Source organism: Eptesicus fuscus, chromosome 10, assembly GCF_027574615.1.
Source record: "Eptesicus fuscus isolate TK198812 chromosome 10, DD_ASM_mEF_20220401, whole genome shotgun sequence".
Taxonomy (NCBI): Eukaryota; Metazoa; Chordata; class Mammalia; order Chiroptera; family Vespertilionidae; genus Eptesicus; species Eptesicus fuscus.
The window spans coordinates 20183361-20195434 of NC_072482.1; the positions used below are offsets into that span (position 1 = coordinate 20183361).

Here is a 12074-nt window from a genome sequence, read left to right on the forward strand (position 1 = left end):
TTTATTATAAATACTACCAGTTACAAATAAAAAGCTCCTCTAACTTTTACCAGTTAAATAATAAGACTCACTGAAGAATGCTATTAAAATTACATATCCTGGGTTACCAGGGAGCCCATCACATAGGATGCTGTTTTGATGGACAGCCTAAAACAACCACACTTAGGTACTTACCTTGTGGGCAAAATGACCAAGGAATAAGCTGTCAGTAACTAAAGTATTTGCATCACTTTCCAAGATATCAATTCCAAAATCTCTGCATGAATAAACTTGGAAGTTTCTTAGGTGAAGATTGCTACTTCTAAAAATCTGTTAAAAACAAAACAAAACAAAAAATCAGCATATGTTATGGCAAAGGTCTCAGGCTTGGCTTTGCTGGCAGATTTCCGGTAACTTCTTAATTATTAATTAAGTATAAATAAGCATGCTTTTGCCCATCAATATCTGCACAGACATCCCAAAGTTGCCGTGAGGTCAGCACTAACTAGTCCTCTTTAGTAACACCCCCTCTATACTTTTCATTTCTCCTCATAATAACTGATACATTAAAAAGGTCAATGTGAATTCTTCACATTTCTAAAATAAACTTGCCATTTCCAAATTACACAAAATTAGTGGAGAAAAACATAGCATCCAAGAACCCCAGTATTTAACATTTTCTTCAATGTAGTATATATTAACTAATATTGTCAGAAAATTATAAATGTGAAATAAGTAATTGAACATGACTACAGACTCGAAATACATTATGTGAACATATATTTATGACAGGTTATGTTAGCAGGCCCAAACTGGGATCAAATATTAACAAAATTAGATTAATAAAGTTGAAAAAATCCCAGTAACTTATAATACAGAATCCTTCATTTTCACCTAGGACTTATATTAACTAACTAGGTGATCTTGGAAAAGACATCTAACTTCTCTTTAGGCCTCATTCAACCATCTTTAAACCAGGGTGGAGATCAGAACTAGCAATTAACCTAACAGAGTAATTCCTTATTCATTAAATAGGGTTATGGTTGCTTTCATATCTTAAAGTGGAAGTTTCCTATTAATTAAGAGCAAGGTAGCCTTGCCGAAATCAGTTTTGCTCAGTGGATAGAGCGTCGGTCTGCAGACTGAAGGGTCCCAGGTTCGATTCCGGTCAAGGGCATGTACATTGTTTGCTGGCACATCCCCCGGTGGGGGGTGTGCAGGAGGCAGCTGGTCGATGTTTCTCTCTCATCGATGTTTCTAGCTCTCTATCCCTCTCCCTTCCTCTCTGTAAAAAATCAATAAAATATATTTTTAAAAAAAGAGCAAGGTAGCCTTGATTTATCATAGTATTGTGCTTCTAACTGTCAATTAGTCTTTATGCTTGAATTTTGAAGAATTAAATAGCTTGCATTTCCCATTTTGAATGCACCAATAATTTTTATAAAATAATAGATTTTTGAAGATACAAAGGTTTACATAAGTAAAATAGGTATGATCTTGTCACAATTATTACTCAATTACAGGTATCTCAAGTTCTAGCAAATAACTCATATTTAAAAGCAACTAACACCTGGCATTAACTAGAGAACCTGGTAATTACTAAAGAAAATCAACACCCAATAGCAAAAAAGTCCCTATTTATAGTATAAATACAGCTTTCATAATGTGTTCTTATCTAGCTCTCCCTCCTCTAAAAGAATCACTCTGCATTTATGATACATGATGAGGAGAGGGTATTTTTCTCAATTTTTATTAACATACATACAGAAGGGTCAGATTGCCTAAGTTGGGATCCAGCAATTCTTAGCTGTGTGACATGAGCACATATTTTACCCCTAACCCAGAGAGTTTTCTTATCTACAAAAGGAGGATAATAATAATGTTTCCCCCAAAGGTTAATATGATTAACTGAGAAAATATACAAAAATATTAGCTATCAAGATCATCAAATAGATATAAATTTATATTTACTCACAGTAGAAATTTTACCTGCTGGAATATTCTGTTTAAGTATCTATATATAAGACACTTATGTCTAATGACCAGAATATAGTCTGACAATAATGAAAACTATCTAATAATGAAAGTTTAAGAAAATTTAAAACAATGTGCTTCTTATGATGCAGAAGGCACTTCTAAATGTAACCATTTCCAGAGTCATCATTATTATCAACATCGGTCTATCACCACCCAACAATGTTTATTAACAACAGCTATTATTATATACCCAGCAAGACTGGGACACTATTCTAGGCACTTTATATGCAGGCACTTATCTAACTCACAAAACAAACTTATCATTTAGGTTCTATAACTATTTCCATTTTATGAATGAGAAAGAAACAGGGAATTGGCCTAAGGTCACACAGATAGGAAGAGGGAACATTTGAGTTTACATGGCTATGTACAGAAGAGGTTAGTTGTTTTTTTCTTTTTTAACAGCATTATTAATATACTAGAGGCCCAGTTCATGAAATTCGTGCACAGGAGGGGGGTGCCCCTCAGCCCGGCCTGTACCCTCTCTAATCTGGGACTTCTTGGAGGATGTTCGACTGCCAGGATCAGGCCTAAACCGGCAGTCAGACATCCCTCTCACAATCCGGGACTACTGGCTCCTAACTTCTCACCTGCCTGCCTGCCCGACTGCCCCTAACCCCTTCTGTTTGCCAGCCTGATCGTCCCCTAACCACTTGCCTGCTGGCCTGATTGATGGCTAACTGCTACTCTGCCAGCCTGACCGCCCTCCCCTGCCCTCTCCTGCCAGCCCGATCACCCACAACTGCCCTCCCCTGCAGGCCATCTTGTGGCAGCCATCTTGTGATGATGTGAGGGTGTCCATCTTGTGGCAGCCATCTTGTGATGATGTCACGCGATGGCGTCGTTTGAGGGTGTGACACCACCTAGGCTTTTATTATATAGGATACACACCATACAATTCACCTATTAAAAGTTTACAATTGAAAGGTTTTAGTACATTCACAGATATGTGCAAATATCACCAGAGTCAATTTCAGAACATTTTCACTTCAGTAAGAAACACCATATCCTTTAGCCTAAGCAACCATTAATCTTCTTTCTGACTCTATAGATTTCTCTCTAATGGTCTTTCATATGAGTGGAATCATATAGTATGTGGGTTTTGTGACTGGCTTCTTTTATTTACATAATTTTTTTAAGGTTCATCCATGTTGCAGCATAGTACTTCATTCATTTTATGGCTGAATATTGTTCCACTGTCTTAAGGTACCACACTGTATTTATCCATTTGTCCACCTTTTGGCTATTATGAATAATGCTGCTATAAACATCTGTGTATATGTTTCTGTGAAGGTATATGTTTTTATTTTTCTTTGATATATACCTAGGAGTAAAATTAATGGATCATATGGTATCTTTGGTAATCACTTGCAAAACTGCCAGACTGTTTTCTAAAGCATCTAGACCATTTTAAATTCTCACCAGCAGTGTATGAAGGTTCTGTAGGAAATGGGCCTCTGTGATCCATCTCTAGCATGGCCAGCTTTTGATGGAAATGGTTGCTGAATTTCAAAAGTTCCATCATTTCAACGTATGTACCTATGTGCTTTATGTTTTTTATTATTTATTTACCACAAGCAAAGGTCAGGAATTGTTATCTTTCTTTTAAATTTTTTTTACTGTTTCACTTCATTACTGCTGTGTATGTGCTCCATGTGAGTGACGTAGGTGCTTATGTAGGTGGGTTCCGACTTACAGCGAAAATCGCGTTATGTAGTGCCGTAGGAACGGATCTCTGACGTTACCCGAGGACCTACTGTAGAAAGGGCCTCAGCCCAATTTTTTTTTTAATGGCCCAATGGGAGACAGTAAAACTTAGGTGACATATGAGGAAACAGGTGACCCCATAGTACTCAGCCAATGCGTAACCAGACGAGGGACTGAATAAATTGGCTGTGTTCACTGCCCCAGGTGTGCCTGCACAACTGGATAGACACCTGCTCTTGAGAACGTCTTAGAAGTCTCATTTTCGCCATACTTCTGTCTCTGAGTCCATTATATGAATTTGGACAGGTGAGCATTTCTCACAGTTCCAATTTTGCAAAATCTTTGCCAACACTTACCTCTTATAGTCTAGCCATAAGGGTATGAAGTGGTCATATCTCACTGTGGTTTTGCATCTCTAATAATTAATTATGTTGAACATATTTTCATATGCATATTGGTCATTTGTGAATCGTTGGAGAAATGTCTATTCAGATCTTTTTCTCATTTTTTAATTAGGTTATTTATATTTTTATCGTAAGGGTTCTCTATTTATTCTAGATATAAGCCCTTTTCATATATGACTTGCAGATATTATTTCCCATTCCATCGGCTGTATTTTCACCTCTTGAAGAGACCCTTTGAAACATACATTTTTAATTTTGATAAAGTTAAACTTACCTATTTTTCTTTTGTTCCTTGTTCTTTTGGTATCATATCCAATGATCTATTGGATATTCCAAAATCATAAAGGTTTACTCCTTTGTTTTCTTCTAACAGTTTTATAATTTTTTTGCTCTAACGTTTAGGTTTTTGGAGCATTTTGAGTTGATTTTTTGTAAAGGATCCAGTTGCATGTGTCTCTCTATTTGTTCCAGCACCATTTGATGAAAAGATTATTATTTCCTCCATTGATTGGTCTTAGCATCCTTGTCAAAAATCAGTTGACCATAGTATGGTGTATTTCCGTACTCAATTCTATATTATTGAACTATATTTCTATCTTTGTGTCAATACCACACTATCTAAATGTACTATTGCTTTATAGTATGTTTTGAAATAAGGAAGTGTAAATCCACCTTATTTTTTTCAGATTGTCTTAGGGGAAGTTACTTTCAAAAATTTCCTGCTATCCTGTTAATTACTTTCCTTTACTCATAAAAGTGAAGTTCCAAAACCATTCTCATTATTTGAACTTTCAGTGCACAAGAGTTTAATCTTTAAGGATAGACATTTTTTCATGAATTCAGCACTCTGGTTACAGAACTTGAGAAAACTGATTTTAGTGATTTCCCTTTAATATTTTTGTTTCATTGGGTTATTTCCTCTAGAATAAGGTTATTAAAGAGCACAGAGATAGAATTTAAGCTTCTGCAAGGCATGATTGCTTCTCTGCATAAGAGGGCACTTAACAAATGTTTCTACTAGATTCTCACCCCTACATTTATAGTGCTTATGGAAAACAAGGGACATTATAAAATTAAATGAGAATACTAAATGTAATTGGAAATACCTGGGTTAACTACCCTAGTTATATGTTTTGGGGCTTTCCCCATCCAAAATTATCTTTCTCTTGTTGGATATATAAAGTAAATATCTAATGTATTTATTGTGACTTAATTTTACATTTTTATTCTGTTTCCTGAGTGCCCTGTAAACATATTTCTTCATCTATGTATGTATGTTAGGCTCCAGATTTCTAAGTGGCAGAGACCAAGTGTATGTAATGTTCTCTGTGTTGTACCCAATAGTGACCCTGGAAAATTTAATATGTTGCTGATAACAGTGTACAAGCAAAGCTTACCTGTAAGAAATCACTGTGATAATGAAAGGTAAATGACTGAATGTGAACTTGTCTCCCTTTTGAACAAAATAGAAGAAAATTTGACTCATTGATAAAAGTAAACAAAGCACTTTGAACTGGAATTTTTGTGTTCCAATGATAAATAGATTATAAAGTTTTTATCTAACAGTTCTCAGCAGTCCTAGGATCTTCTTCTTATGATTGAAATATGTATTAGCCAAGATATTAGGGTAGCAAATGCACAACATTTGGAGTCTGGATTCTATACCTGATTGTGCCACTAACTATGTGAACATTAGCAAATTCATTTGCTTTCTGAGTTTTAATTTTTTTTATATCTAAATAGGCATGATAAGGGAGAAATGGATGACTTTTATTATCCCTCCTGGTGGTAAATCTCGATAGTAATTCTGATGTTCTCTATTACAGCTGCTTAAAAGTCTCCATAAAGGAAGTCAACTAACCCTGGCTTAGTAACTAGTAATTTGTTCATTCAACAACTATTACACAGACACCTATAATGCTGTTGGTTCCTTAAAACTATGATGATATTACAATGCTTCCCTCAGCAGCAACTCATCTCCCTTTATATAGCAATCTATATACATAAAAGGCTAAGTGAACATCTGACCGGCCAGTACATATGATGTGCACTGACCACCAGGGGGCAGACACTCAATGCAGGAGCTGCTGAGCTGAGGTGACTTGGCAGGGGCAGTTCTCGGGTGACGCACCCTGGAACCAGAGAGGAGGGAACCCGATTCCTCCAGGGGCCGCACTATTCCACCTTCAGCCATGGGTGCATGAATCAGTGCACTGGGCTACTAGTGTACAATAAATCACCATGAGAAAACAACAGTTTTAATAAAAATTAAAAAAAGAAAAGAAAAGAACTAAAGAAACTTACCTGCACACCACCTGCACTTCCCCAAACCCTGAAGTTCTGGAACAGGGTGGGGCCAGTGTCATTGTCCCAAGGTGGCTGAAACTTAGGGTAGACAAAGAGCCCACATCTAGAAAGTTAAACAAAGAGTGAAATTTAGTCTGTTTCTGTGTTTCAAACATCCTACTTTTTTTCTCATTGGAAAATATTAAAGTAAAAGTAATGAATAAATTCTCCCCCTTGCTAGGAAAGTAGATACTCTCCAACTTTTGTTCTTCTCCCAGAAGTGCCTTACCATTTTAGGGTTCTGTGTACTTTCTTCGCTCATATCCCAGAACTGATGAGAGCTGCTAGATAGAAACTTCATAATCTTAATGATAATTTCATGACACGTGTACTAGTCCTTGCCTCAGCTTCAACATGGCATAACAATTGTTCTTATTCCTTCTCATTTTCCATTATAGCAGTATTCCTATCCTATTATCATCGTAAGTATTTATAGCTTTCAACTACTGGGTTCCTACTGTATTCCAGGGGTTCTCTTAGGTGCATTGCATAAGCTCTAATTGGCACATCCAACTTCCAATGTAGATGTGTTTCCATTTTACAAATAAGGGATCTGACTCTAAAAATAAAAAAATAGATAAACAATTCAGTAGGAGTAAAGTCAGGATTTGAATCGGGAGCTGGCTGACTGAAGTTCGTATTTTTCCCACGATTCTCAAATTCCTTACTCTACCTTGTTTCCCCTTAGTGGATGACATAACCCTGTACATAACAGACTTTGGACAGTTCCTTCTCATCTCACAGTGTGCCAGTAACAAGTGAAGAGCCTCCTCTACAAGGTTCATCTTCCCACGCAGTTCCTGAGCCCAGGAACTCGAGCCTCCCAGGGACTCTGTGTTACCAGTTGCTTCTTATCTCTTGGAAGTTTAATTACTCTCTCCATTGAATTCTCCTCTGGCCACAAAAGGTGCATTTTGTCTTGCTGCCCTCTTAAGTGACTTCCTTTTCCATTTTCCTCCCTTCACCACCAAACTTGTATGGTCCAAAATGGTCTGCAGCTGCAGCATCAAATCTCATATTAATGTTAAGTTATACCCTCTCAGGAGTTTTGTACAAAAACAATGCTAGAAGAACTCAAGATGGCGGCATAGGTTAAACACCTAACCTGCAGCCGGGCACAACAATTTCAAAAATACAACTAGAGGTCAGAACGGACATCGTCCAGAACCACAGGAGAGCTGGCGGACTGAAATACCCACAGCTGGGGGGAAGGAGAAGGCCACGGGGACAGTCGGGGAAGCCGTAAAAACCTGAGGTATGGAGAAACGGGCTGAGACACGAGCACACGCGCCTGCGAGGAGGATGGAACCGGAGAGGAGGGGGCGGCTGATGACCTGGCCGGAGTTCACTGGCAGGAAGGAGATAAAGGCTCCGGAGTGCACTGAGCACCGGCTCCGATTGCACTGAACCCCATTCCGGGCGAAACCCTGGGAAACTCACTCACTTTCGCAACTCTGCCGCCCCCGCAGGCCGCCCGGCCCGGGACGCTGGGGACGCCGCCGCAGCTGCGGCGCCCGGAGCCCGGCGGCCTCCCAGCACCCGTCCCCGCCGCGCAGCCCCCGCGCACCGGACGGAGGCCCGGGCGCCCTCTCCGTGCACCTCCCGGCGGCGCTAGACTTCAGTAGAGTTGACTGAATTCAAGGGATTAAGAAGTATAAATTGGGGGTACGCCGCGGCGGCGACGTCCGGAACGCGGCGATGGCGGTGCCTGGAGCTCGGCGGCCGCCCAGTGCCCGTCCCAGCCGCGCGACCCTCGCGCGCCTGGATCCGCGGGACGCGCGCACCGGACGGAAGCCCGGGCGCCCTCTCCGTGCACCTCCCTGCGGCGCTAGACTTCAGTAGAGTTGACTGATTTCAAGGGATTAAGAAGTATAAATTGGGGGGACGCCGCGGCGGCAACGTCCGGAACGCGGCGATGGCGGTGCCTGGAGCTCGGCGGCCGCCCAGCGCCCGTCCCAGCCGCGCGACCCCCGCGCGCCTGGTCCCGTGGGACGCGCGCACCGCGCACTGGATGGAGGCCCGGGCGCCCTTTCCGTGCACCTCCCAGCGGCGCTAGACTTCAGTAGAGTTGACTGAAATGAAGGGATTAAGAGGTACAGATTGGGAAGTATGAAAAAGATGGCGGCGGAGGTTAGGGGCTGTTCTGTTGCCTCGCACCCAGCGAAATCGGAGGGGATGAGGTGTGGAGGTGCGTGGGTCAGGCTGGTGGCGGGGGAGAGGGGCTTTTGTTCCAAACCTAGGGGAGATTGGCTCTCCATCACCCTGAAACCCATCTTCTGGCGAACCCCGGGAGACCCAGATGCCTGCGGGGAGAGGCGGGACTCTTGCGGAGGTGCGCCCAGCAATCAGTGTTTGCTGCGCTGGAGTGCGGAACGAGGGGACTTAGATACGTGGAAGGCAGAAGGACCAGACTCACAGCCATCTTGGCTCGCCGCACCATGGCCTGTGGGCGCCCTGAGACCCCGCCCCGCCCTGGGACCCGCCCCGCACGTTTTGAAGACCTGCCCCGCAAATCTTGCAGGCACACCTGCGCCCCAAGCAACGGCTTATGCATGGGGGTGGCCTGCCCTCTGGCAGCGGACCAGATGATCTGCTGTTCTAGTCGGACTGCTCCAGGGCCACTCAGACAGGAGGAAGAAACTACAGTTTTTGCTGTAACCCTTGCTGAGTGCCTAAGGCAGTAGCTGATCTACACCCCATTGGAGACCCAGAAACGAGGGCATCTGGTGGTCTGTGGGAGATGACACCAGATTTCAACCACGTGCATAAGGGACACATTCAACGGGAATATTCAGTGAGCGCCAAAGCTTTGCTGCACCAAGACCCGGCCCATAAACGTGTCTCCTACACAGCAACTCTTCCTTTATAGACAAAGAGAGCCCCCCCAGTGACACCAACAACAATCAAGACTTAACTATACAAAGGAGGACCAAGATGGAGGCATAGGGCGGAAGCCTGATTGTTGCCTACCACAACAACTTTGAGACTACGACAAGAGAGCAGAGCAGACACCATCCAAGACCACCATAGGGCTGGCTGAGTAGATGCTCTACAACTAGAATAAAAGAGGGGTATGTGGGATGATGCTGATGCTGGTGACCCAAAGACCACAATTTAAGAACTACGGCTCAGGCGACACAAAAGAACTAAGGCTCAGGCGATACAACAGCGGCCTGGAACGTGCTCGGCGCAGATCCCCCGGCGGTCTCCGGCTGAGGGGACGGCTCCACTGGCAGCCAAGCACGGACAGACGAACCCCTATGAGACATGGGGTGGGAGACTCCGCGCTTGCTGACCTCTGAGTCCGTCAAGAATCTCAACGCCCCGGAAGCGGCCAGGTGCGCATGCTCGGCGACCAGCCACCGATGCAGACCCAAGGGCCGACGCAGCGACGCCAGACTGGCCCACCGCCATGCACCGGGTGCACCGGAGCTTCGCCGAGCCGCCGCCCGACGAGTTCTGAAGCAGCCATACTGGAGCTCTGGAAGGATGGCCAGGGGAATTGCTGAGGGGGGATTGACCGGCAGGAATTGGGATCGGGAAGACGGGGCCCCGCTGAGACCCGGGTGCGGGCGGGGTTGCGCGCCTCTGGGCTCGGGTGTGGTCACATGCCTCTGGGTATAAGTGAGGCCTCACGTCCCTGGGTCTAGGTGAGGCCACATGCCCCTGGGTCCAGGTGAGGCCGGACTCCGGGTCCGGGTGAGGCCAAGTGCCCCTGGATCCGGATGACGCTGGATCCCGTGCCCGGGCGAGGCCAAGCGCCCCTGGGTCTGAGAGAGCCCACACACCCCTGGGTCCAGGCGAGACCATGTGTCCCTGGATCCGGGTGAGGCCGCGTGCACCTAGGCCCGGGTGAGCCCAAGTGGCCCTGGGTCTGGGAGAGGCTAAGCGTCCCTGGGTCCGGGTGAGACCATGTGTCCCTGGATCTGGGTGAGGCCTCGTGCACCTAGGCCCGGGTGAGCCCAAGTGGCCCTGGGTCTGGGGGAGGCCAAGCGCCCCTGGGTCCGGGTGAGACCATGTGTCCCTGGATCTGGGTGAGGCCTCGTGCACCTAGGCCCGGGTGAGCCCAAGTGGCCCTGGGTCTGGGGGAGGCCAAGCGCCCCTGGGTCCGGGTGAGACCATGCGTCCCTGGATCCGGATGAGGCCTCGTGCACCTAGGCCCGGGTGAGCCCAAGTGGCCCTGGGTCTGGGAGAGGCCACGCGTCCCTGGGTCCGGGTGAGACCATGTGTCCCTGGATCTGGGTGAGGCCTCGTGCACCTAGGCCCGGGTGAGCCCAAGTGGCCCTGGGTCTGGGAGTGGCCAAACGTTCCTGGGTCTGGGTGAGAACGTGTGTCCCTGGATCCGGGTGAGGCCTCGTGCACCTAGGCCCGGGTGAGCCCAAGTGGCCCTGGGTCGGGGAGAGGCCAAGCGTCCCTGGGTCCGGGTGAGACCATGCGTCCCTGGACCCGGGTGAGGCCTCGTGCACCTAGGCCCGGGTGAGCCCAAGTGGCCCTGGGTCTGGGAGAGGCCAAGCGTCCCTGGGTCCGGGTGAGACCAGGTGTCCCAGGATCCGGGTGAGGCCTCGTGCACCTAGGCCCGGGTGAGCCCAAGTGGCCCTGGGTCTGGGAGAGGCCAAGCGTCCCTGGGTCCGGGTGAGACCATGCGTCCCTGGATCCGGATGAGGCCTCGTGCACCTAGGCCCGGGTGAGCCCAAGTGGCCCTGGGTCTGGGAGAGGCCAAGCGTCCCTGGGTCCGGGTGAGACCATGTGTCCCTGGATCTGGATGAGGCCTCGTGCACCTAGGCCCGGGTGAGGCCACGTGCCCCTGGGTCTGGGAGAGGCTAAGCGTCCCTGGGTCCGGGTGAGACCATGTGTCCCTGGATCTGGGTGAGGCCTCGTGCACCTAGGCCCGGGTGAGCCCAAGTGGCCCTGGGTCTGGGAGAGGCCAAGCATCCCTGGGTCCGGGTGAGACCAGGTGTCCCAGGATCCGGGTGAGGCCTCGTGCACCTAGGCCCGGGTGAGCCCAAGTGGCCCTGGGTCTGGGAGAGGCCAAGCGTCCCTGGGTCCAGGTGAGACCATGCGTCCCTGGATCCGGATGAGGCCTCGTGCACCTAGGCCCGGGTGAGCCCAAGTGGCCCTGGGTCTGGGAGAGGCCAAGTGTCCCTGGGTCCGGGTGAGACCATGTGTCCCTGGATCCGGATGAGGCCTCGTGCACCTAGGCCCGGGTGAGGCCACGTGCCCCTGGGTCTGGGAGAGGCTAAGCGTCCCTGGGTCCGGGTGAGACCATGTGTCCCTGGATCTGGGTGAGGCCTCGTGCACCTAGGCCCGGGTGAGCCCAAGTGGCCCTGGGTCTGGGAGAGGCCAAGCGTCCCTGGGTACGGGTGAAGCCAGATCCTGGGTCCGGGTGAGGCCGTGCGCCCCTGGATCCATCCGGGTGAGGCTGGGTCCCAGGCCCGGGTGAGAACACGCGCCCCTTGGGTATGGGTGAGTCCACGTGCCCCTTAGTCCGGGTGACGCCGTGCCCCTGGGTTCGGCCGAGACCAAACCAGAGGGAGTCGGACCTCCGTTACCACCATTTGTCCACCATCCAGAGCTGAGGGGTCAGTGCTGACATGTACACAT

At 47.3% G+C, this 12074-nt stretch overlaps 1 protein-coding gene across 1 annotated transcript in view; it reads right to left on the reverse strand.

The window, feature by feature from the left end:
* The window catches only part of PKHD1 (PKHD1 ciliary IPT domain containing fibrocystin/polyductin), a 418502-nt gene that overhangs the window by 214903 nt on the left and 191525 nt on the right, over positions 1-12074 (reverse strand). The window contains exons 44-45 of the mRNA XM_008157496.3: positions 6432-6537; positions 175-309 (exon numbers count right to left, since the gene is read on the reverse strand). Coding sequence (XP_008155718.2) covers positions 175-309; positions 6432-6537 — 241 coding nt within the window. The remainder of the gene's footprint in view (positions 1-174; positions 310-6431; positions 6538-12074) is intronic.